This window comes from Aethalodelphis obliquidens, unplaced genomic scaffold (assembly GCF_003676395.1).
Source record: "Aethalodelphis obliquidens isolate GAN/ISIS:26980383/991018 unplaced genomic scaffold, ASM367639v1 scaffold12, whole genome shotgun sequence".
Taxonomy (NCBI): domain Eukaryota; kingdom Metazoa; phylum Chordata; class Mammalia; order Artiodactyla; family Delphinidae; genus Aethalodelphis; species Aethalodelphis obliquidens.
The window spans coordinates 12,817,007-12,843,922 of NW_020837956.1; the positions used below are offsets into that span (position 1 = coordinate 12,817,007).

At 36.8% G+C, this 26,916-nt stretch overlaps 1 protein-coding gene across 8 annotated transcripts in view; it reads left to right on the forward strand.

Annotated features, from left to right (window-relative positions):
- Positions 1-26,916, forward strand: part of DHX57 (DExH-box helicase 57) — a 73,287-nt gene that overhangs the window by 35,020 nt on the left and 11,351 nt on the right. For 6 of the 8 annotated variants that reach the window (XM_027113328.1, XM_027113329.1, XM_027113327.1 and 3 more), the window contains 14 exons: positions 142-386; positions 2,167-2,288; positions 3,592-3,787; positions 4,327-4,451; positions 8,967-9,100; positions 10,018-10,072; positions 11,747-11,952; positions 15,480-15,596; positions 18,238-18,334; positions 19,396-19,569; positions 20,188-20,388; positions 21,758-22,034; positions 26,441-26,536; positions 26,620-26,703. In XM_027113328.1, the coding sequence (XP_026969129.1) occupies positions 142-386; positions 2,167-2,288; positions 3,592-3,787; positions 4,327-4,451; positions 8,967-9,100; positions 10,018-10,072; positions 11,747-11,952; positions 15,480-15,596; positions 18,238-18,334; positions 19,396-19,569; positions 20,188-20,388; positions 21,758-22,034; positions 26,441-26,536; positions 26,620-26,703 (2,129 nt within the window). The remainder of the gene's footprint in view (positions 1-141; positions 387-2,166; positions 2,289-3,591; positions 3,788-4,326; positions 4,452-8,966; positions 9,101-10,017; positions 10,073-11,746; positions 11,953-15,479; positions 15,597-18,237; positions 18,335-19,395; positions 19,570-20,187; positions 20,389-21,757; positions 22,035-26,440; positions 26,537-26,619; positions 26,704-26,916) is intronic. The other 2 variants (XM_027113330.1, XM_027113332.1) reach the window with 1 other exon arrangement.

Consider the following 26,916-nt stretch of genomic DNA (forward strand, 5'->3'; position numbering starts at 1 on the left):
CACTTGATTAAAGTTTATTTGGAGATGCATTTTAAGTTCTTTAGCAGTAGAAGTAGTAGTGTGGAAATGAATGAACTTGTTTTATTCAAGCTTTAACTTTTTCTCCATTTTATGATTTTGTTGTTGTTGTTACTTTGTTAGATAGTGACTTTTCCCTGCTGAAGAAAGGGCTCCATATCGAAAATGTTTCCTTTTATCCCCTTCAAGTTGAAAAGGAATCAGAGCCTGAGGAGGAGACAGATGAGGATGAAGGTCCTGCACCAGTTATGGTGGAGAATGAAAGCTATGTCAACCTTAAGAAAAAGATTTCCAAAAGATATGACTGGCAGGCAAAATCAGTACATGCTGAGAATGTCAAAATCTGCAAGCAGTTCCGAATAAAACAGGTAGGGTATTCTGAGAGAACGGCTAGCATTGCCTCCCTAATGTATGGATGAAGGGATTGGGAATTAGGAAGCTTTGGCTACTCTCCGTAGTATACTTTCAGCTCTCTTTTACTCTGATTGGGCAAAGTTTCTGCATGCCATAGCAAACTTGGGTGCATGTTCCAGATAGTTTTGGAAAATCCAATGGCTGATGAAAATGAAACACATATATACCAAATATTCTGAGAATCATGTGGCTTTGTTACTATGATAGAAATCTGATAAGTGAAGGGAAAAGTAGTACTGTGATTTACATTAGAAATAACAGTATAGAAAAGGAGAAGGAGAAGGAGGGACTCTTACCCCATTTCAAAGGCTCACAGGATAAATAATTTGCCCAAGGTCACATAGCTGGTAAGTGGCAACACAGGGTTTCAAGCTAATTCTCTCTGTTTTCAAAGTCCATGTTGTTTTTACCCCATTCAGGGGTAAAAATAAGATTATTTTAAAAGAACTCATAAGTGAAGTATTAGGGCAGAGTTGGATGGAGGATAAAGACGAGTTGCTTAACCAGTTTGGGGATTAGATTAGATGCTATCTAAGGCCCTTCCGATTCTAAAGTTCTGTGATTCTGATTTTTGACAGAGTATATATAACACTAGTACATATATACCGCAACACCCATAGAATGTCAAATTGACTAGAAAATCACACCATAAATAATAAGATGGTGGAAATAAAAAATTACACATTCAGTTTGAACAGTGTGTTTAGAGGTGATAAAATTACATGCAGAAAATGTGTATGTTAATATAAATGTTAGTATAAATTTCTTACATTAGTCAAAAATATATCCACAGTTTTAACCTACAGTACAATGTTTATAGCATTGGCCATTAGATGTCAAACTGAGTTACATAGATGTGGTGATTGGCCAAAAAGAACCCTTTAAATGAGGGCGTATTCAGAAACAAAACAAAACAAAACAAAAAAGATGAGGGCATGTCAGAAGGACGCAGGAATCAACCTGGAAAATCTCCCAATAGCCAAAATGAAATAATGAGAGCAACAAAATAAATTGGATTATATCGTAGGTATTGGATGTACAGTATTGGATTATAAGCCAGGAATTAAAAGAAATCTATAAATCCATACCAGTTTATTTTTATTTATTTATTCTCGACAGATAAAAATTGTATATATTTAAGATGTTAAAAAAAAAAAAGAACCAGTTAGTGAGTTCTGTTACCGTTAGTGATTTTGGTAAAAATCTGATACTGTGTAGAACTATGCTGTCTTGTATGGTAGCCCCTAGCCATGGGTAGCTATTTAAAGTTAAATTTATTAAAATTAAATAAAATAAAACATTCAGGTCCTCGACAGCACTGATCACAGTTCAGGTGCTCAACAATCGCATGTAGCCAGAGGTTGCTATGTTGGACCGCGCAAACAGAACATTTCCATCAGCACGGAAAGTTCTGTTGAACAGTGCTAGTATAGAGACTTACAGAAAGAGCTGGATAGGTGCTAAGAGGGGTTATTTCTCTTATAAGATCCTTCAGTTCATTCAGATGTAGGAAAGCCACACAGATCCCACAGCTTATTCTGGCTGATTCTCAGAACAGCCTTCTGACTAAAGTCACCAGCATCCAACCCCCAACACATCTGCACTTTCTGTCTCTAAACAAATTGGTGAAGAAAGAGCAGAAAGGGGAGGTCTAACTATGGGATTCCACATTCAGAGCTTTGTGAAAGGTGATTGAAAGTAACCAAATTGATGTCTTATCTTTTATTTTATTAGGCCTCCAGACAGTTCCAGTCAATTCTGCAAGAAAGACAATTACTCCCTGCTTGGGAAGAAAGAGAAAACATTCTTAAACTGTTGAGCAAGCACCAAGTGCTTGTTATAAGTGGTATGACTGGGTAAGAATGTGATTTATTTCTAATTCAGCTTTCATCTATAGATACGGTGTGTGCCCTGGTTACCACCACCAGTTCTACTTTAAAAAAAAAAAAAACAGTTGCTGGTGTTATTTGTGCTTTTTCCTGTTAAATATTGAATAATATTTCACAGAGGCAAATAATGTGGCAACTGTAGCCTATAGAGCCAAATTACAAAAAAACAAACAAAACTCAGAAATTTAGGATTTTTAAAAAGTTTTATTTATTTATTTTATATTTATTTTTGGCAGTGTTGGGTCTTCGTTTCTGTGCGAGGGCTTTCTCCAGCTGCAGTGAGCGGGGGCCACTCTTCATCGCGGTGCACGGGCCTCTCACTGTCGTGGCCTCTCCCATTGCGGAGCACAGGCTCCAGACGTGCAGGCTCAGTAGTTGTGGCTCACGGGCCCAGCCGCTCTGCGGCATGTGGGATCTTCCCGGACCGGGGCACGAACCCATGTCCCCTGCATTGGCAGGCGGATTCTTAACCACTGCGCCACCAGGGAAGCCCAGAAATTTGGGAATTTATAGATATTGTATACCTCTGCCTTAAGACAATTTTAAGGCAAAAGGCCTAGCTGAAGGCTTTTAACAAGGCCCATTTTAAAATGTTAAGGACAGTTCCAGAACATTTAGCTTGAAACTTCAGAAATGAATTTTCTAAATTTATTCTTATTTCCTTAAAGCTTTTGTTTAAGAACAACTTAGGGTACATTATTTTTCCTGTTCCACACTCTCCATATGTTATCCAAACCTACTTGGCAGGGACAAGTTGCAGGCTTAATCTAGTTCTGTATTCAAGGGTCTTCAATTTAAGAATTACATTTGTGCCCAGACTCACAGATATAGTAGTAACTTTGTATCTTCCAGTTTCTTATCTTTTAAACCTCGGTCAGTACTTTGGTATAGCCAAAGCAATACCACACCAATGGGAAAAATATAAAGTATTTTAATAATCATAAGATAATATTCCTGATTCTTTAGGATTCACATGTAGAGTTCACATTCCTGAAGGCATTTATAGAGCTTAACCTAATGTTTATTCAGTAGTCCCAGTTTTACAAATAATAGTGAACTATTATTTGATTGCCCTGTTAACCTAAGTGCAAATTCCTAGGAGTTACCAGCTATAGGTAATAAGTCAGTAGGTAGGTTTAGAAGGTAGATGAAGCTGAACAACTTTTATTCTAATTAGCTTCTTACTTTCCTCATTGGATATGATTGCTTCTTTAGTTAACTAGAGCACTTGAAAACTCTTATTTTAGGACTTATTTGTTTTGACATACAGATGTGGGAAAACCACACAGATTCCACAGTTTATTCTGGATGATTCTCTGAACGGACCACCTGAGAAGGTGGCTAACATCATCTGTACCCAACCCCGACGAATCTCTGCGATCTCTGTCGCCGAACGTGTTGCTAAAGAAAGAGCAGAGAGAGTGGGTCTGACTGTGGGATACCAGATCCGGTTAGAAAGTGTCAAGGTTTGTATGCTTTTCTTATTTCCTGATGACAGAAATTTACAATTTTCAAGTATAAAGAGCCCTTGGGGTCTGAAGATTCTGGGCAAGTTGGAATATATACTTCAATAGGGCTGAAGTCCTTTTAGAAATATTTTGGTTTAAACTCTTTTTGGGGTGTACTTAATTTCCTCTGTAAAGACCTTCTATTCTTTATTGGCAGAAGTGATCTAGTAGGTGCTGCTTTGTTCCTAAACTGGGACTTAATCCATTTAACCAAATATGGAATGAACAAATTCAGAATTGATTTCATCACTCACTGTTATTTTTATGTTTTATAATAATTTTTGAATGCTTTCTATGAGTCTTAAAAGTTTGATGTAAAGTAGAAAAGCTTTTGTTGTTGCCAGCAAGAAACTATGCATTTAGTTTCTTGGTTTATATTAAAACTGCTGGTGTTTTCAGTATTCTTTATCCCTATCCATTAAAAATGGCTTTGCCAGGAAAGTGTTTCCTTTTTTCAGAAAGTTCAATAAAGCTTTCTATGCCCTTTTACGTGTAAGTCCTCAGCCACCAGACTGTTATACTGCACCACAGGAGTGCTGCTAAGAAGGCTAGAGGGGGACACAGCCCTACAAGGAATCACCCATATCATTGTTGATGAAGTCCATGAGAGGACAGAAGAAAGGTAAGGCAAAGATTTTACAGATGAATACCCACACACGTCAAATGAAGACATGGCTGAAAGGATTTTATTCTGCTTCCAGTTAAGTTCCTTAGAGCTAGTAATGGTAATTGCCATAGGGAAGGCTTAAGTTAGAGAAGAGGAACTGCCTTCCTGGTCTCCAGGGTCTGTGACACGAAAAATGCTAGGAGAGCACATGTTCATCACTGGAAGAGTCATCCTATTAGATGGACATCGTCTAATAAGAGGCACCATGCTGAGCTGGGTGCTGTACTTAGCAGGAATATCAGATGTAATGCATGCTATAGCTGATGGATTGGTCAATATGTGCTTCCTTCTTTGTGCATTTGGTCAGTCATTCAGTCCTGACATTCATTCATGTATTTATTGAGCCTGCATTAAGTGCCAAGTGGCCTATTAATTGCTGGGGATACTGTAGTGAACAAACATATATGTTTCCCCTTTATGTCTTATCGTCTGGTAGGAAAAACAAATAATGAATAGGTAAATAAACAAGTAAGTAAATAACAACAAATTGGAATAAGTACCATAAAGGAATAAACAGGATGCTGTGTTTGGGGAGAGAGAGCCACGAGATAATCAGAAATTATACCTCTGAAGAGATTACATTTAAATTAAAAACAGAAGTATGAAAAGGAGTCTCATGAGATATATGAGGGCAAGGTCAGCATTTGCAAGGACTCTGCAGTGGTAAGGGGCTTCATGAGTCCAAAAACTGGAGGAAGGCCAGTGTGCAGCTGGTATGTAGTGAATGAGGGGAAAAGTGACAGCTAAAAAAAGCAGGAGACTATGCACCATTAATAATAAAGCATTTGGATTTTACTTTAATGGAATTAGAAGTCATTAAAGGGTCAAGGTATAAAATCAAAATTCTCAATATTTTAAAATGAAGGGCCAGATAAATAGATGGCATTGATCATAGTTTGTCGTGTAGATCATGCTCTAAAGTAGTAAAGAAGTAGTGGGAAAAAGAGAGATGATCCTGTGCAAATCATGAGGCTTTCCCAAAAAGGACTATATTGTTATTAATATCTTGAGAAGAAGAAAGTCTAAGTAAAGTTGATGCGCTGACAGAGAAGCAGAAAATAGATCATAGCAAAACTAAAAAAAAAGAAACAAACATGAAAAGAGGTCCCAGCTATTGCTGATAAAAAGTTTTTAAAAAATAAACGGGGAAGACATGTAAACAGAAGACTATTTGTTAGAAGAAATAAATACACTAATATAGAAGTAATTAAGAAATATAAAGAAATTTGAAACTAAAGAAAAAGATTTTTATATAAAAAGAATATATCAGGGAATTTCATGGTGGTCCAGTGGTTAATACTCAGCACTTTCACTGCTGGGGCCCTGGACTTGATCCCCGGTCAGGGAACTTAGATCCTGCAAGCAAGCAGCGTGATGTGGCAAAAAAATTTTAAAAAGAATAAAAAGAATAGATCAAAATAAAAGGAAATATTTCCTAGAACAAGACAATAATAAATTTTAAATAGCTATGTAGAAAACACTGAAAGTCTTTGAGGGGCAAATAATGTTTTTGTTGTTGTTGTTGGTTGCGGCTTGTTTTGGTACGCGGGCCTCTCACTGCTGTGGCCTCTCCCGCTGCGGAGCACAGGCTCCGGACCGCAGGCCCAGCGGCCATGGCTCACGGGCCCAGCCGCTCCGTGGCATGTGGGATCCTCCCGGACCGGGGCACGAACCCGTGTCCCCTGCATCGGCAGGCAGACTCTCAACCACTGTGCCACCAGGGAAGCCCGCAAATAATCTTTAAGTAGAGACTCCAGAAAACAGTTGGGAAAAAAATAAATGGTAAATAATGTCACTTTGCACCTAAATGTTGAAATGATCATTTGAAATAATTTATTTTAACAGAATCACTGAACAACCTCAAAGAGGGAATCAAATAAAACATTCAGCCAAACTAATAATATTTAAATGATTGTATTATAAAAATAAAATTTTAATTTTAGGGGAAATTATGTCCAATGTAATTTTGAACATAAAGAGTAGCTTTGGGTTTCATAACATTTATACTTCCACAAACTCAGTGAAACTGGATGATAGCACTTGATCTAGTTCCTGGCTGCAATGATGTTCTCAAAAAGAGATTTTTATAAAACCTAATGACCTATAGAATATCAACAGTTAAAAACAAAGTATTTTCACATCCGAATAAAGGTAAATTACACACTGGAGAAGGGAGATTTGAGCATTTACAAATACCAGTCTTTGGGAATGGAGTACACAAATTATAAGAAAAAGTAGGGGAATATTTGCTAGCTCTGACTGAAAGAGGCAGAAAATAGGGGGTGGTGGTGTGATGAATTGGGAGATTGGGATTGACATATATACACTAATATGTATAAGATGGATAACTAATAAGAACCTGCTGTATAAAAGATAAATAAAATTTAAAAATTAAAAAAAGAAAGTAAAATCTAGGAACCAAGATCAGTTAAAAAATAAGTAAGATAAAAGGTTGAATATAGAAAATTTAGTTATATTTGTTTAAAATTTTTAATACATTTTCTGATCATAGAGATAATGACATTATTCTAACACATTTAGGCAATATTAAATGTCAAGAAGAAGAATTTCTGTCCCTTATAGAATTGCTAATTACGTTAACAATTTGTTCTGTTTTCTTCTGGGAGTATATTGGGAGTTAGCAGAGAGATGTATCTCCACAAACACTATTGGGATTATATACTGTTGTGTGCTGCATGTGGTCTAATAGTTAATATGAGAGCATGAACTACCTTTGAAATTATTGCTAATAATTGCATGAGGAAATTCTAACATGTGGATGTACCATAAGTTACTTAACCATTTACCTATTGTTATATTATTTTCCTTTTCCCTAAAAAAGAAAAAGAATAGTCATAAATGTAATTAAATTAGCTCATTAAAGAAAACTAAGTAGTTCAAAAATATACTCATTAAAAATTCAAACAAGGGCTTCCCTGGTGGCGCAGTGGTTGAGAGTTCGCCTGCCGATGCAGGGGACACGGGTTCGTGCCCCGGTCTAAGAAGATCCCACAGGCCGCGGAGCGGCTGGGCCAGTGAGCCATGGCCGCTGAGCCTGTGCATCTGGAGGCTGTGCTCCGCAACGGGAGATGCCACAACAGTGAGAGGCCCGTGTACCGCCAAAAAAAAAAAAATTCAAACAACACAGATAAAGTGAAAGTCCCCTGTAACACTCCCAAACCATTCCCAGTCCCTGCCCCAGAGATAACTACGGTGATCAGATTGGTGATATGTCCTACTGTACATTGACATATATGCTTGCTTTATCAGAAATAGGTACTTTTATTTCCAGAACTTTTTTTCTAATACAAATTATATATTCATTTAGTAAATCAACAAACATTTATTGAGCACCTACTATATCCCAGGCAGTGCTCCAGGTACTGAGTAGTATCTTGTAGAACAAAATAACCAAAATCCCCATCCTCATAGAGCTTATATTCTAGTGAGAGAGCCCAACAATAAGCAAGATAAAGAAGTAAAATATAAAGTATGTTTGTTAAGTGCTAAGAAGAGAAAGGGTAATATGAAATGCAAGGGAGGGGAACATTTGAAATTTTAAACATGGTGGCCAGGGAAGGCCTAGCTGCAAAGGTACATTTTGAGTAAAGACTCAAAGTGAGTGAGTGAGCTACCTCTTGAATGTCTGGGAGAAGCCCTTTCTAGGCACATTAATAACATGTGCAAGGGACCTGGGGTCCATGTCTCAAAGACAGCAAGGAGGACAGTGTGGCTGGATGGAGCCAAGTGATGAAGGGGGAGAGCGACAGGAAATGAGCAGTGAGGGTACAGATCATGTCACATAGGGCCTCGTTAGTGAGGACTTTGATAAGAAGTCGTTGAAGGATTTTGAGCAGAAGAGTGGCACAATCAGATTTACATTGGCACAGAATTATTGGTCTACCGTACTGAGAATAGATTTTAGAGGGGCAAGGGCTGAAACAGGGAGGCCAGTTAGGACATTGCTGTTCTGCGGTACATATTGTTCTACAGCTTGGGTTTCTTTCACTAACAATATCTCTTAGAGATGTTTTCATGTCTGTATCTAGAGCTCTACTTTATTCCTTTTATCTGCCTCATGTTATTCCTTAGAATGGATGATATTGTCATAAGTAACCATTTCTTGGTTGATAGACGTTTTGGTAGTTTCCACTGATTTACAAACAATGCTATAATGAAAATCGTTGTATATACCTCTTTATCTACATGTAGATATCAAGAAGTGGAATTATCAAATGCAATGATGAATGCTGTTGGTATTTTGATTGGCACTACACTGAATTTAGTTTATTTGGTGGGAAATTGATATCTTTACAACATTAAGTCTTCACATCTAGGAACATGACACATCTTTCTATGAGTTATAAATTTTTTTCACATAAGTCTTACACTTACTTGAAATATGTCAAGTTATTAATTTTCATGTATTAAATTTGTTTGATCCTCAGATGTTTCTTTTATTTCCTCTAGTGACTTCTTACTGCTAGTTTTGAAAGACATTGTGTTGCAGAGACCAACTCTTCAAGTTATTCTGATGAGTGCAACTTTAAACGCTGAGCTCTTTTCAGAATATTTTAATTCCTGCCCAGTTATCACTATACCAGGTGATTAAAATCCATCATTAAATATGTATTGTCCTAATAAGCAAATATAATTATTTTAAAGTTCATTTGAGATATAAATGAATGAGTATTTATATCTTTTTCTAGAAAAGAACTGATTAGTTTATAACAAATAAAATCATAACCATATAATGAAATTATTAAAGAGGTAATGTTATATTCATTTGCTGGGAGATTTCAATTTATATGTGCTTTTAAAAAAAGAAGTCTAGGTTATTAGGATTTCTAGCATTCTGTTGTGTTTAACATCAAAATGTGAGTTTATAATGGTAATCTATCATAAAGGGAAAAGTTGTATCTGTGTATAGCATATTTGTTCATTGCTGGATTCTGCTAAACTTCTGGATATTGGTCCACTCTGGGACCAAGTGAAATTGGACAGTCTGTGTCTTCTTTTGGTGCTTTCACAGTCTCATTGTGGGATTAATTTATCACCTTGGGCTTTGGTTTATCATTCTGCAGTTGATTGGTAAAGAACAATTTGGAAACACTGAGTGGTGAATAATTCGTTCTAGTTGTAGAGGATATCGACAGTAGATTTAAAGATGAAATTATATGCTTGATCTAGAATACAATTGTTGACTGTTTAAAGGTCCCCTGCAGGGAAGCAGAGGGGAATAAAAAGGTTTAACAGATTTTTTTTAAAAAGAGGTTAAAAAAAGTCTTATTAGCAAATGATCATCTCTCCAACTATGCACTTCTGTTTTATTTACTAACTAGAACCTACTCCTTCCATTTTTATCATGAAAAGCTTTTTCTGAATACTTGTAAGACCACAGAGTAAATAGTACCTTACTGTGCCAGGCTTCGTTTTAAGACAATTTTACATATACAAACAGTTTCAAGATAGTTGAACGGGTATTCTGAGACTTTTCTGTTTTATTTTCTTGTTTTCCTAGGTCGTACATTTCCTGTTGATCAATTTTTTCTGGAAGATGCAATTGCTGTGACAAGGTAAGGAAGATATTAATTAAAGTTTGGTGAAAGTCCTTGAAAACAGAATGACTATTTTACCTCCGTGTGCCTGGATACTAATAAACGGGTTAATTTTTCTTCTAATTTTTCTATTTGAGCATTTTGTTTTCCCCTTTCAGCGAATATTTATTATACAAATTATTTGAATTCAAAGGCAATATTATATATTAAGAGTACTGACTCAGGAATCCCTAATGTAGACTAAGGACCTTGGGTGATAATGATGTATGGATGTCAGTTCATCAGTTTTAACAAATGTACCACTCGGGTTGGGGATATTGCTAATGGGGGAGGCTATGCGTAGGGCAGGGAGCAGGGGGTGTATGGGGAATCTCTGTACCTTCTGCTCAGTATTGCTGTGAACCTAAAACTGCTTTAAAAAGTAAAGTCTGTTTAAAAAATGATGGGGAATTCCCTGGCGGTCCAGTGGTTAGGACTCGGCGATTTTACTGCGGTATACCCTGGGTTCAATCCCTGGTCGGGGAAACTAAGATCCCACAATTTTTGTGGCATGGCCAAAGAAATAAAATAAAATAAAAATAAATAAAAAATAAAAAATGATGGACCAAATCTATGGAGAATTTAACATGGAAAAAAAAAAGTACTAATTCTGCAGACAGACTACTAGTATTTAAATCCCTCTACTTACCAACTGTAACACTGGTGAGTAGCTTAATCTCTCTGTGACTTAGTTTCATCATATGTAAAGTGTGCATATTAAAAGTAGCCTCTTCAAGAGTTATGAGAATTAATTAATATTTGGAGTTAATACTTGCAAAGGGCTTAGAACTGTGCCTGGCATATATCAAATGCTTTATATATGTTATCTATTATTATCATTATTATTCTGCCTTCAAGGAGTTTGCAGTACATATGAGTGTATAAGTTCTGTACCGGATAGAAGGTGGTAATGTCTGTTGGATATCAACAGATTTCTCCCCTCTGAAAGCTCTGCTTCCTCTTCCTACTCTTTGACCTTGAAGATTCCCCAGGGTTTTATCCTTGCACTGTTTCTTCTCACTGTTAAATTCTTGCTTGGCTCTCTAAGACTCATGTGATTTCAGCTGTCACCCCTGTGCTGAGAACTCCCAGATTGGTATCTTCATTCCTGACCTCTGAGCTCCAGAATGGAAACAACTTTGATGTCTGACACCTTAAACTCAACCCAGAAGTTTTTCTTTCTCTTTGCTCCTTCCATTCCTAATAAGCCCCCTCCTAATTCTACGTTATTTAATGATACACTATTCTCAAGCTAAAAACCCCGAAACAGTGGCTCTCAAACTTTAGTGTGCAGTAAGCATACTTGGAGAGCTTATTAAAATTGTTGTTTTGTGGGCCCAATCCCACTTCCATTGAATGTGAATCTCTGGGGAAATCATCTTTCAGCTAGTTTCCCTGTCTTTTTTCTCTCACTTTTCCAAATTCACTGCCTCCAGAATTATCTTAAAACAGAGCCAAAAGCATTCCAGTGTGTTCCCCACCAGCAATAGGGCACGGCAGACAGAATCCTGGACTGGTGGAAGAATAGCACTTGAATTGGGCAGAAGCAGAGCAACATTCTGCTGAATGAGCACGGAAAACAGGTGAATAGTGTCATTCCTCACCAACAGACCCGCATCCACAACCACACATTTCTTTGTCTTCTTTCCTCAGGTATGTGTTGCAGGATGGGAGCCCATATGCGCGCTCCATGAAACAGATGTCAAAGGAGAAGCTCAAGGCGAGGCGCAGCAGAACCGCGTTTGAGGAGGTGGAGGAGGACCTGCGCCTCTCTCTGCACCTCCACGATCCGGATTCCACCAAAGATGCCGTGCCAGATCAACAGTTAGATTTTAAGCAGCTCCTGGCCCGCTATAAAGGTAATGTACTTCCTGGGGGGAATATTACAATTATGCCAAAGATAACTAGTTTTTCTCACGCCATGATCCAGAAGAAGAAACGTGGCTGTTGTTTCATAGTTACCTTGTCTTTAGTTCATCACAACAACCTTAAACTTAGAAAAATAACAGTTCTAATACATATTAGATTAAAATTGTTATTATATTTACCAGTGGGTTTTTTCCTGATTGTAAATGTGTTCATTATAGAAAAATTGGGAGGTAGTAAAATATAAATTATATTCTTGAGTGTTTTGTAACTTTGCATTTTGATATGATTTCGAATTCAGAATTAAAAATTTGCAAGACTACAGTGAACTCTCATATATCCTTTACCCTGATTCACCAGTTATTAACATTTTGCTTCATTTGCTTTATTATTTGCTCTGGGTGCATATATATATTTTTTTCCTGAATGTTTTGAGCGTAAATTGCAGATATGATGCTCCTTAACCCGTAATATTTCAGTATGTATTTCCTCAGAACAAGGACATCCTCTTAGATAACAATAGGATATGGGAATTCCCTGGCGGTCCAGGGGTTAGGACTCTGCCGCTTTCACTGCCGGGGCCCGGGTTCAATATCTGCTCGGGGAACTAAGACCCCACAAGCTGCACGGCATGGCCCCAAACAAAAACAAACAATAGGACATGATCAAAATGAAAACATTTAACACTAATACAGTACTACTGTTTAATCCACAGTCCATATTCTAATTTTGTCAATTATTTCAATAATGTACTTTATTGCTATTTTTTAAGTGGTACAGGACCCAACCGAAGATTACATATTGCATTCAGTCATCATGTGTCTTTAGTTTCTTTCTATCTGGAGAAATTTGCCAGCCTTTATTTTTCTTCTATGATTTACATTTTTAAGGAGTTTGGGCCAATTATTTTGTAGAATGTCCCTCTGTTTGGGTTTATCTAACGTTGCCCCATGATTAATTTTAGGTAATGCATTTTTGGTTAGAAAACCACAGAAACAATGTTGAGTCCTTCTCAGTGCATCATATCAGGAGGCACATGATGTTGGTTCGTCCCATTATTAGCAGTATTAACTTTGATCTTCTGGTTAAGGTGATGCCTACGTTTCTCCTCTGTGTAGTTACTATTTATTCCCTTTGTAGTTAATTAAGTTAGTTGTGGAGAGAGATTTGAAACTATTTATCCTATAACATCCTCAAAATTTCACCCACTAGTTTTAGCATTTTTCAGTAGGCCTCGAAAATGACATCTTTTTTCAGGGCCCACCCTGTGCTGAGCATTTTTATATATGTTGTTAGGTGCTCCCTCCTCCCATGCCGGACTCCACGCAGCTTTGTTCCTAGATAGTCTTCCATACGTTCAGCTGGGCTGAACCCATAGAAACCCTAAGGTTACTACTTTTGCTTTCTTCCTAAAGCCTAGACAGGTCTCAGCTGCCTTTCCTGCTCTCTTTTCCGTGGACTGCCACCCCAACTCCTCTTGGTCCTTCCAAAAAAAAAAAAAGGTGTTTACCTTTCAAGGAGTAAGAGCCTCCAACCCCTGTTACTGTGCTTCTATAGCAGAAAAGGCAAGTGAGTTTTCCTTTTTCTCCTTCCACCAAAGATGCAGTCCTGCATGGGAAATGGTAATCATAAAGGAATTAGGGCATTAGCCATTTGTTCTGCCGTTTAGGAAGATATACGTGGCTCCCAAACATTTCACTTAATCTTCCCAACATCCTGAGAAGTAAGGTTAAGAACATAGACATGTATCTTACAGACCTGGATTCGACTCCCCAGGCTCTCATAAAACCAGTTATATGCAAGTTTCTCATCCTCTCTATTCCTCAGTTTCCTTACCTATAAAATGCCGTTATTTAGGAGATTAAATAAGAATACAAATCCACAGCATAGTGCCCAGAGCTGGTAAGTGCAGATTTGTGATTCTCATGGAAATGTCTGACTCAAATGTGTTCTTTCTGTACATCATTCCAGCTGACAATTCCCAATTCCTTATTCTATTAAATTAGTTAACAGGAAAATCTCTTTGGTTTCTCTTTTGAAATTCCAGAGTTTTCTTTAAGAATTATGACTGGATCTAAGCCACGGTCTTTCTAATGTCAAGCACAGAGATATCAAAGTTCAGAAAGCACCTCTGAGAACTCTTTTCTAAGGATTTGAGGTTGGGAAACCTGGCTCTACCACTAGCTTCTGTATGATGCTGGGCTGATTGATCACTTAGCTTCTCCGAGTCTCCTCTTTCCTATGAAACAAAGACTTTATCTAGTTGATCTCAGTGCTCTCTTTCAGAAAATTAAACAATGTTCCCTAGCTCGATTTTTAAAACTTTTTCTAGTTAAAAAATAATAATAATCAGTCTTTTAAAATATATAAATGATTAGTAAAACCTGCCAAAGTATAAAAAAAAATTTTTTTTAATGATTTTCGTTTCCCTTTTTTTCAGTTAGCTGATTCTTTCTCCTTTTTGAAAAGTCTGGCTATTTGGAATCTTGGCAAATAAAAATGATTCCTGCTCTGCCATCCACACCCAACCACACTTTTGCTTGTGTAGCTTATTTCTTCCTTTCTTTCATTTTTTACCAACATAGGGTTCATTCTTCAGAACAACATTGTTTAGCAACTGCTTTTGCCTCTCTTGAAGCTTTTCAGCAAAGCGTAAAAAACTTCCCTTCCTTCATACCAACTACAGTTATTTTGCTCCAGTTAGACTCTATTTCAGGTGATGGGTCATTAGAAAGAACTAAAAAGAAAAGGCAGCCATCTTCAGAGAATTAGTCTCCCCAGGCATATGCTGTTTGTTCTTAAAAGAGCTGAGGCTTATAGTGCAACACAAGGAAGTATGTCTTTTACTAGGCTTCCGATGAATTAGAAGGAGATTGTAGACCCTGAACCTGAGGGTCGATGGGTAGACTTCAGGGGTATTGGTGAAGCCATTAAAATCACATGTATTTTTCAGGGAAGATTCATAACTTTTATGATTTTCCCAAGGAACTTAAAAGTCACTGTTATAAAGTTGCTGCTGTAAAGTCACTGTTGTAAAGTAAAGCTGTGGCCTCTGTGCACTGATTTTCACAGTTACTGTTGCCTGGACTTTTGGCTGATCTGACTCACAAGTTGATTGAATCTGGAAAGGTTTTCTGAAATATATTTGATATATTTATATATAAATATATAGAGAGAATATACTTATATAAATATAATATATAAATATATATACTATATATCTGAAATATATATAAAATATATTTTATATGATAGATAAAAGGGGAAGGAAAGAGAAAAGTTAAAAGTTGCTTCTCTTGGCCTTTCCAGCAGGGGCAGGAGCCTGCTCTTTGGGTCATTGTTCAAGCAAAAAGTGCTTCTAGTGAGCCTGTATTTTCTGAGAGACTGAAGGAAAAAAGTTCATTTCAGTACATTAAATGTGAACATCTGTGTTATTAAATCAAATCAAGACACCCACTTAGTTCCCAGGCATATTTTCTTCAATAAGGTGTAACTATCCTGATTTTTACCTTTCTTTCAGGGGTTAGCAAATCAGTCATCAAAACAATGGCCGTTATGGATTTTGAAAAGGTTAATCTTGAATTAATCGAGGCCTTGTTAGAGTGGATTGTGGATGGAAAGCACTCCTACCCTCCAGGTAACTGCTACCTGTCTTAAGTGTGAGACGGCAAAGGGCAGGGAGTCTACTTCCTGAGATGGTGGGGATTGTGGGGACAGCCTCTCTTCCTGGAGCCCTCGCCCTGGTTCCTCACCTTTTCACCCCCAGTTGTGTGTACAGTTGCTTATTAGGTTTTTCAGGAGGAAATTTTACCGTTTACCTTTTGAGGAAGTTTTACCTTTTACCCACTGAGCAAAAAGATGTTAACAAGACAAAGTCCAAAATGAAGAAGGCTGAAAAGAAGGCCTGGGTGTCCACATGTCAACACTCAGTCCCTGGCTAAATGGGAGTCTAATAATGAGTGTTTGAATCATGTGAAGACTATACCTGGAGGCCACAGGGCAATGGGGTTAAGAGAACAGGCTTTGGAAAGTCTGATAAAATTCCCTGCTACTCCGAGCTCTGTTACCTTGGATAATAAAGTCCTTATCTTTTCTATGCCTCAGGCTCCTTGTTTGTAAAATGAAGACAATAATAAATCCTCTATGTTGAGGATTAAAAGAAACCATATACAAAGCGCTTAGCACAGTGCCTGACATATATTTAATGCCCAGTAGCTACTACCCCTAACAATATTATAGTTATGCTAGTATATTTATCATTGTTATTATTATCACTGTTACTACTACTACTCCTACTGTTATAACGCAGAGCAATCCCTCCCTTCCCCTTGCTCAGTGTCTTCCCAGTGACCTCTTTACCTCACTTGTAGTCCGTTATCTCCAGAATGAATGTCCCAGATCTTCTCATAACTGAATCCTTCACATCATTCAGGTTTCCAACAAATGTCTTCTCTTCAGAGGAGTCTTCTCTGACTACCCTATCTGTTGTCTGTCCCCTCACTCTATCACAATATCCAAAAATGGTTTTCATTTTCAATATAGCACTCAACACTATCCAAAATTATAGTTCTGCTTACTGATGGTCTCCTTCAGTAGAATGTAAGCTCTTTAAGAATAAGAATTTCTCATGTACCACTGTATTCCTCAGACCCTAGAACAGAACCTGGAATCTTAGGTATGGAGTAAATATTTGTTGCATGAATAGATGCAGCCATTGTTGAGTGATAATTAAGTGGAATCATAGATCAGAAAACTACATTATATGCTCACTACACAGTGCTTAATGACTGCCCTCTACTGATTAGATCTTAATCATTATGTGGTATTTTCTAAGGAAACATGTGAGCCACATAAAATTATTGAAGTGCCTTGTTTCTCATTCCTTGGCAAGTAGCCATTGTTGGCTAATGCATTATCACTGGATGGAATATCTTATTTCATCCCAAAGGAAAAGACTATTACTGAAAAAAATCAAGTATAGCATCCAAAAAGAAATGTTAGAAAATTATCTGAATTCAAAGCAAAGTTGATGTAGTGATTAGGCAGTTGGTGATATATTTGTGAATATTAAAGATATCCTTGATACAGATGGCCAAGCCATGAGGGCAGAGCAGATCAGAAGGCACATAAAAATACAGACAAATTTTTTTTTCCATCCATATAGATTATTTTACCACTCTTAAATTTTGTGCTACTTTAGTAGAGAAGCATGGGGTAGGTAATGGAAAAAGCATGGATCTGGTACCAGAAACCCTATATTTGTTTTCATACTCCCCTCTTATTAAGTTCTGTGACCTGACCATGTTACTGAGTCACCTTAAGGGTACTATTAATCTTCTTAACGGGTGGTTATGAGGATCAAATGAGATAATATATGTGAACATTCTTTGTAAACTATGAAGTACAGTATTAAAACCAACCTTGAAAGATAATCTTTTGTCCTTCTTCAGAGTTCAATTTTTGTAATAATTTAGTTTCCTTATTTACTTAGTGGGGAGAATAACCATGATAAATTATTGGTCATGAGTTCCTTGTGGGCAGATCTTTGTTTTATTTTCCATTGTACCTAGCACAGAGCTGACAAAGACACCCAATAAATATTTGTGGGATTAAAGGCGGGGTTAGTGAAGACAGTGTCAATTTCCTCTGTGAATAAAGCACAAAAGGAGGTGACTATTGCTGAGTGACTGCTCTTGGCACAGAAATACACTATAATCAGTTATCACTGCTTATTTTCTTTAATGTAAAATTTTAAAGCCCATAAACCATTATTATGGCATGGTAAGTTAATATACTGCCTCTTCAACACATATCTAAATTTAGATTACCAGATTGGCTGGCCAATTATAGTTTCTTTTTCTCATTTCCAATAAAATGTTTATGGATTTTATTTACTAATGGGGAGAAGAGTCTTCCTGTCATATAAGATTAGAAGGATAACTCTTTCTACAGAAACAGAATGTCAGTGGCCAGTGCACTGAAGAAGCCTGTTTAAAGAGCTTTGCTAATGATTCTTGTATAACGTAGGGCATTATATATTTCTACACATCATTTCTTTTTCTGTTTTCGAAAGATATAGTATCTCATTCATTCTGTAGTTATTAAGTCAGAAAATATATTCTAAAAGTTTGTTTTCCATTTAGTTCCCTGGGGACTTTACAAAGAAAAGAAAATTGACTGTGAAAAATTTCAGATTATTACATTTTTCGTTTAAAATTAAATCTGTATTAGTTTTTTCTTTTTCACATCTATCAGATTGATTCTTTTTATATACCCAGGTGCTATACTTGTATTTTTACCGGGACTAGCAGAAATCAAAATGCTTTATGAACAGCTACAGTCTAATTCTCTATTCAACAACAGACGTAGTAATCGGTAAGTTAATTGCTTTCTATATTCTTAATCATCCATTGCAGTTATGTGTGAAAATGAATAACCAGGAAGACCTCTTTGACTGTCATCACCCTCTTTCAACCCTGGTGTCACTGCTCAAAAATATGTTTGTTTATGCCAGCTGGGAATAGACAAAACAGTTTGTTCCAGGGAGTCAGTTATTTCCATTCCATTATATAAAAATGTTTCTCTTCACTTAGCGTAGTGACTCAGCAAAATTGCATGTGCAGTTAACCCTAGAACAACACGGGTTTGAACTGCATGGGTCCACTTATACATGGATTTTTTTCAATGGTAAATACTATAGTACTGCATGATACATGGTTAGTTAAATCCATGGCTGCAGAACCACAGATACAGAGGAACCACATATACAAAGGGCCAACTATAAATTATACATGGATTTTTGACTGCTCAGAGGATTGGCCTTCCCTAATCCGCATATTTTTCTAGGGTCAACTGTAATTTCAGTTGCCAGATACTGGGGATTGGAGAAGCCAGTGTTAATAACAACAAAGAAATGTTACCATTTTGAGAAAAAATAATTTTCAGTGGTTCCTATTCCAGTAGTAAGACAGACTGGGTGTGTCTTCATATCTAAGGGGACACTGCTTGACAGATGAACACCCCCTAGAAATAGAAGACTGAAGTTTCTTAGCATACATGACTGTCTCTGTCTCTCTTTCTCTGAATTTAAAGGTAGGGAAAAAAATGATTCTCTGTTGGTTAGTGTGCTCCAGGCTTGTTACTTGTAGAATTGTAGAATGTCAACTATTTAGTCCTCTTGATTATTTACTAGTGAATTACACTCCAGTTTTTCCCAAGTTGATACAAAGTTTTTAGTTCATAGAACTGAGTAAATATTTTTTAAGGGTCAGAAAGAACTTTCCCATTTAGAAGACCTGGGCCTTGAGGACAGGTTGTGGAGAAGCTGCTGATTTTTGGAGTCACATTGTTAGTTTTAATAGAAATTCACCCATTATAACCCAATTTCAGTGTTTTGTACTAGAACACTAAATCCTTTTTTTTTTTTTTTTTTTTAGATGTGTTGTTCACCCACTTCATTCATCTTTATCCAGTGAAGAGCAGCAGGCTGTGTTTGTAAAACCTCCTATCGGTGTAACTAAGATTATAATTTCCACCAACATTGCTGAGACATCCATAACCATCGATGATGTTGTCTATGTCATCGATTCTGGGAAAATGAAAGAAAAGAGGTATCCTCTTTTGGTGATGTAAGAGAGGGGCTAACGATGCCTCATTTGGAGCAACACAGCTGTTAAAGGCTAATGCTATTAAGCTACATGGATTACGTTTGAAAAAATACTTTATGAAAACTCTGTAGATATGAGTGATTCTGTAGCTAGGATCATGAATCTTATATTCAAACAGAGGTAGAAATTTTAAGTTTTTACCTTAGAAATAATTATTTTTCCTCTTTTTCTTATATGCTTTACATGTTCTTGAATGAAAAAGAATTGGTATGGGAGGTGATGGAAATGTTAATTACCAAAAGGTTGGTAATCATTTCACAATGTATACATATATCAAAACATCACATTGTACACCTTAAATATCTGTAATTTTTATTTGTCGAAAATAAAATGAAAAAAAAATTTTTTTTAATTGAATAAAGAAACTGTATGTAGTATATAGTACAGAAACCATTTAAATTAGCACAAAGTGATCCCACCAGGGACTCAACTACCCCAGAACATGCGGGACACTGTCCTTCTACAGAAGTAGGATGGTTCATCTGTTCTGTCCGTGCTAAGTAAAATTTTGGCCACATTTTTATAAAGTAACTGCTTTTTACCTTTTCTTTTACTTTATAGATATGATGCCAGCAAAGGGATGGAAAGTTTAGAGGATACTTTTGTCTCTCAAGCCAATGCCCTGCAAAGAAAAGGTCGAGCAGGTCGTGTTGCATCTGGGGTCTGCTTCCATTTATTCACCAGCCATCACTTCAGTCACCAGCTTCTAAAGCAGCAGCTACCAGAAATACAAAGAGTGCCATTGGAACAGCTCTGTCTAAGGTACATCTTGATCCTTGTGTTCTGCTTCCGAAATGTCCCAACGTTTCTCACCCTAACTTCCATGTTTTCTTTTACTTAGTAGAAGATGTTTTGCTAGGCGTGGACTTGGATGAACTCATTCATTTGCAAAGAAAGAGCTCTTCAGTGTTGCCTTTACCATTCCTTTTAACTTTCTACACATAAAGATCTCTTGCATTGCAGAGGATGGCCCTAAAATAGAGCTTAAGAATACATTTATAAGTCAGCAAAGTAATCTAACTTATCAAGAAATTTCTGCTAGGGCAACACCAATATTAAATCATCGCAGGGGGAAATCTACACCCTCATTATCAGTTAGAACAAAGTGAACAAAGGCAATTTGAAAACGCCATTATTTACCTGATGAACAAACAAGAACAAATATAAAATAGAATTTAACGAATGAATGATTAAACTCAGTGTTAGTGAAGCTGGAGAACCTTTGGTTCAACCTTTCTGAAACTTTGCGTAGCGTATATAAGAACTCTAAAACTAGGGGCTTCCCTGGTGGCGCAGTAGTTGAGAGTTCGCCTGCCGATGCAGGGGACACGTGTTCGTGCCCCGGTCCAGGAGGATCCCACATGCCGCGGAGCGGCTGGGCCCGTGAGCCATGGCCGCTGAGGCTGCGCATCCGGAGCCTGTGCTCCGCAACGGGAGAGGCCACAACAGTGAGAGGCCCGCGTACCGCAAAAAAATAAATAAAATAAAACTATCCATGCTCTTTGACCGAGTCATTATTTTGAGGGAGTATGCCCATAAAATGTTTACCCAAAGGGAAAAAAGTTACTTGTAGAAAGATGTTACAGCTCTTCTTTTATCCAATAGGTGTATTTTGAGAGCCTTCCATTACATTAGTAAAAATGTAAAGGAATTATAAGTGAAATAAATAAACTTTATATATGTTAGATTTTTCTCTTTCGAAAATTGCCTAAATTCATAATTTAAAACAGCTTCTCAAGAGCTGTCACAAGGCAGGACACAATGCAGGTTAATTTTATAAACAATTATTATGCAATTTCAGATGTGGGAAAGAGAGTAGGTGGATCATTTGAATTTTATTTCATGATTTGAACCCACTGTTATAGAAAAAAGCATTTTGGAAGTTTATAGAGAGAAATATATTTTGAATCTCAGTAAATTTCAGAATCTGAAAGTGTTTCTGTAACTTATTGCTAGGAGAAGTAAAAGACATAAGAGATTTTTTTTTAACTTATTTAAACTGGCATGGTTTGGTTTATGAAAGCATATATTTGGAAAATTATAAATTATTTTCATTCACAGAAGAAGCTTACCTCTTTGTGTCATCCCACCAGAAATAAAAATGACAAATTGTTTTGTTTTCTTTTTTCAGAATTAAAATTTTAGAGATGTTTAGCACGCATAACCTCCAATCTGTGTTCTCTCGGCTTATTGAACCCCCGCACACTGATTCTCTCCGTGCCTCAAAAATACGATTACGAGACTTGGGAGCATTAACTCCAGATGAAAAACTGACCCCTCTAGGGTATCACTTGGCTTCTCTGCCCGTAGATGTCAGAATCGGAAAACTAATGCTGTTTGGGTCTATCTTCCGCTGTTTGGATCCTGCTCTCACCATTGCTGCGAGTTTAGCTTTTAAGTCTCCTTTTGTAAGTAAACAGCATCCATCTGAACTGGAGTCTGTAAGTCTCTAAGGGGACCATGGGGGCTTCAGGGTTATGTGGGCCCCTAATACTTTTCCTGTGAGTATATTATATGTGAATCTTTCAGGCACAATGTCTCTTAACTTTTATTGGATCCTCAAAGAAATCCATGCCCCAAATAAAGATTAAGAACTAGAGAGCCAGCTTATTTAAGTCATCTAAATGTGCTTTTTATGGATCTGCTTTACTTGCTCATTATAGGAAAACCAGAAAAGCAAGCAAGCAAAAAGTGCCCCTGCCTGATTTTAAAAAACAATAAATATATTGGAGTACTTTTTTCAGCAGCTTTGTTGAAATATAATTCACCCATGTAAAGTGTACAGTAGTTTTTAGTATTGTGCAGTCATCACCGTAGTCAGTTGTAGAACGTTTTTAATCACTTCATTAAAAAAAAACCTCTTAGGGGCAGGACAGGAATAAAGATGCAGACGTAGAGGATGGACTTGAGGACACGGGGAGGGGGAGAGGTAAACTGGGACGAAGTGAGAGAGTGGCATGGACACATACACACTACCAAATGTAAAATAGATAGCTAGTGGGAAGCAGCCGCATAGCACAGGGAGATCAGCTCGGTGCTTTGTATCCACCTAGAGGGATGGGATAGGGAGGGTGGGAGGGAGACGCAAGAGGGAGGAGATATGGGAATATATGTATATGTATAGCTGATTCACTTGGTTATACAGCAGAAATTAACACACCATTGTAAAGCAATTATACTCCAGTAAAGATGTGAAAAAAACAAAAAAAAAAACCACCTCTTAGCTGTCACTCTCCTGTTTCCCTCCAACCCCCCATCCACTGCATTCATAGATAACCACCAATCTCCTTGCTGTGTTCATAGATTTGCCTCTTCTGGACATTTCATATTAATGAAACAATATAATATATAGTGTTTTGTGATCGGCTTCTTCACTTAGCATAATGCTTTTAAGAGTCATCTATGTTATAGCATGTATCAGTGCTTCATTCCTTTTATGAGCAAATAATATTCCTTTGTATGGGTATACCACATTTCGTTTATCCATTCAGCACTTGAAGGACATTTGGGATTGTTTCCACCTTTGGCTATAAACATTCATTTACAAGTTTTTATGTGAACATATGTTTTCATTTGTCTTGGGTGTATACCTAGGAGTGAAATTATTGGGTCAAATACTATTTAACTTTTTGAGGAACTTCCAGACTCTTCCAGAGTAGTGGCATTTTACATTCTACCAGCATTTTATCAGGATTATAATTTTTCCACATCCTTACTAACACTTGTTATTATCTGACTTTATTATAACTGTTCTAGGTGGTGTGAATTTGTGGTTTTTGATCTGTATTTCTCTAATGGCTAATGATATTAAATATCTTTTCAGTTTCTTATTGTCCATTTGTATATCTGTCAAGAAATGTCTATTCAGATAGTTTGCCCATTTTTTAATTGGGTTATTTATCCTTTTATTATTGAGTTATAAGAGTTCTTTATATATTCTGGATATAAGTTCCTTAACAGATACATGATTTGCAGATATTTTCTCCTATACTATGGGTTGCCTTTTTCACTTTCTTGATCTGTTCTTTGAAATACAAAAGTTTTTATTTTTATGAATTCCAATTTATCTAGTTTTTTGTTGCTCGAGCTTTTGTTGTTGTCATGGTTAAGAATCCATTGCCAAATCCAAAGTCTTGAAAATTTACCCTTATGTTTTTTCCTATAAGTTTTATAGTTTTAGCTCTTACATTATGGTCTTTGGTCCATTTTGAGTTAGTTTTTGAATATAATGTGAAGTAAGAATCCAGCTTCATTCTTTTGCGTGTGACTGTACTGTTGTCCCATCACCATTTGTTGAAAAGACTATTCTTTCCCCACTGAATGGTGTTAGCATTCTTGTCAGTAATCAACTGACCATAAATACATGGGTTTATTCCTGGATTCTCAATTCTGTTCCATTGAGTTATATGTCTATCCTTAGGCCAGTTCCATGCTGTCTTGATTCAAAATACAAAACTCTAGTTTTGTAGTAAGTTTTGAAATCGGGAAGTGTGAGTCCTCCAACTTTGTTCTTTTTATTAGTGTCTTGAGGATTTTTACATTCATAAGAGTTATTGGTCTGTAGTATTCTTTTCTTGTGATGTCTTTACCTGGCTTTGGTATCAGAGTAATACTGGCCACATAATGATTTGGGAAGTGTTCCCTCCTCCTTTATTTTTTTGAAGATTTTGTGAGAATTAATGTTAAGTCTTCTTTAAATGCTTGGTAGAAATCAGCAGTGAAGCTACTTGGTCTTTTCTTTGTGGGTAGTTTTTTTTTTATAATTAATTCAACCTCTCCACTTCTTATAGGTCTATTCAGATTATCTGTTTCTTTTTGAGTCAGTTTTGATCATTTGCTTTTTCTAGGAATTTGTCCATTTCATCTAAATTACCTAATTTATTAATATATAAACATAGTATTTTATAGTCCTTTTTATTTCTGAGAGCTTGTTAATAATATCCCCTTTCATTTCTGATTCTAATAATTTGAACCTTGTCTCTCTTTTTCTTGATCAATTTAGCTAAAGGTTTGTCAGTTTTGTTGATCTTTTCAGAGAACCAGCTTTTCGTTGGTTTTCCCTACTGTTTTTCTGTTCTCTATTTTATTAATTTCTGCTCTTTGTTTCTTTCCTTCTGTTTGTTTCAGTTTTAGTTTGTTCTTCATTTTCCAGTGTCTTAAGGTGGAAGTTTATTGATTTGAGATCTTTCTTCTTTTTTAGTATAGACATATACAGCTATAAATTTTCTTCTATGGACTGCTTTAGCTGCATCCTGTAAGTTTTGGTATGTTTTGTCTTCATTTTCATTCATTTCAAGTATTTTCTTTTTCTTTTTTTTTTTTGGTGCATTGGGTTTACATTGCTACGTGCCGGCTTTTTCTAGCTGCAGCGAGCGGGGGCTACTCTTCACTGCGGTGCGTGGGCTTCTCACTGCAGTGGCCTCTCTTGCTGTGGAGCACAGGCTCTAGGCATGCAGGCTTCAGTAGTTGTGGCGCATTTCAAGTATTTTCTGATTTCCCTCTCTAGTTTTTCTATGACTCATTGGTTATTTAGGCATGTGTTGTTTAATGTCCACATATCTATGTTTCCCAGTTTTTTCCTTTTACTGACTTCTAATTTCATTCTGTTGTGGTAAAAGAACATACTTTGTATTATTTTAGTCCTTTAAAACTTACTAAGCTTTGTTTTATGGCTAAGTATATGCTCAGTCCTGGAATGTATTCCATGTAGACTTGAAAATGAATATTCAGCTGTCATTGGGTAGAGTGTCACTCTTCCTTTATTTTCACCATGGCTTATCTCAGATAGATAGGGGAATAGATGTAATAATTTTCTTCAGTTTTAATGTTATACTTCCTGGAATTATAAACTCACAGATCTGCAAAAAGATCTTAGTTTCAGCCCCCTCATTTAACAACAGATGACAAAACCAAGCTACAGATGTAGCTTGCTCAGAGACATACAGTCAGTATTATTGTGAACAAGACCTCCATTGCCTATTTCTCAAATCATCTAAATAACCTCTCACTGTCTGTTTTCTTTTATTGGAATGCAGAAATTGTTCATTAGAAATATTGATGTCATCCTTAGCCAAAACTGAACACCTGTCCTTTGCTGGGTTCTATAAACATAGTTAATTCCCAAATGTAATCCTTTTCCCACTAGTCTTCCTAAAAAGGAAGAAAATTTATTTTCAAATAGAAAATAAAATTTTATTATTGTTGTGTTAGCTATAAAGGTGTCCAAATATATGAAAATTAGAGAGAAGCACCGTAGTTGGTTTAGAATGACTTTCAGTGTGATACAGCTTGGGCCTCAGTGTAACTTGCTCTTGCTGGTGTCTTTAGTACATGTGTATGTTGCAGCAAGAGAAGGCAGTGAAAATTAATTTCTCAGCTGATTTTACTAATTTGTAGGGAAAAGGAGGACCTGTAAACATTATTTTTAAAAGGAAAAAAACATGAATTATGGGTATAGAAGTAGGGGAGACTTAAGTATAGAAGATGAATAAGAATCTGTAAAATAAAGATACCACAGAGTTAACAGAATCTTAGATTTTAGATGTAGCTTTAGAATGAGTGGCTCTTTGATGACATCTTGCCACTAGGAAGTAAAGACCCAGTAGAGGTTATTTTGGGTGGGCAGATGGACTCACAAGGACAAGTAGGACTGTTAGCTTGGCACTTAACCACCATAATTACTTTTAACCAGCCACCCACTGTGTACTCTGTTCCACACAAAATACTTCCCAAGGCACCTGGCTTCAGCAGTAGGAAAGTGCCATTTGGAACCCTGGGTAAAACGTGTCCTTCAAACCTGGTTCTCCTCATTTAGGTATCTCCCTGGGATAAAAAAGAGGAAGCTAACCAGAAAAAGCTAGAATTTGCATTTGCAAACAGTGATTATCTGGCCCTTCTACGAGCATATAAGGTAAGCATATAACCTAATAGCTGAGATTTATTACCAGAGTTGGCACTAAAGACAGTAACATTTTGATTTTCTCCAAAATTTAGGGATGGCAGCTAAGTACGAAAGAAGGTATGCGTGCAAGTTATAATTACTGCAGACAAAACTTCTTGTCAGGAAGAGTTCTTCAGGTAAGTTGTTTCTGTGGAAATTTGTTTTCATTCATTTTCTATTGTAGTAGCGCACCGGAGGGTGTTGCAACTTTGTCTTGCTTGTCCTGCCTTGACATTGAAAATGTTATTTTTGGAATATGCTTGGCTTTACCACCTGGGTAAAACCGACTCCTGAACTATGACATCTGGCCTTTTGTGCTGAACCTTTCAACTGATCTGTTCTTCCTCTTT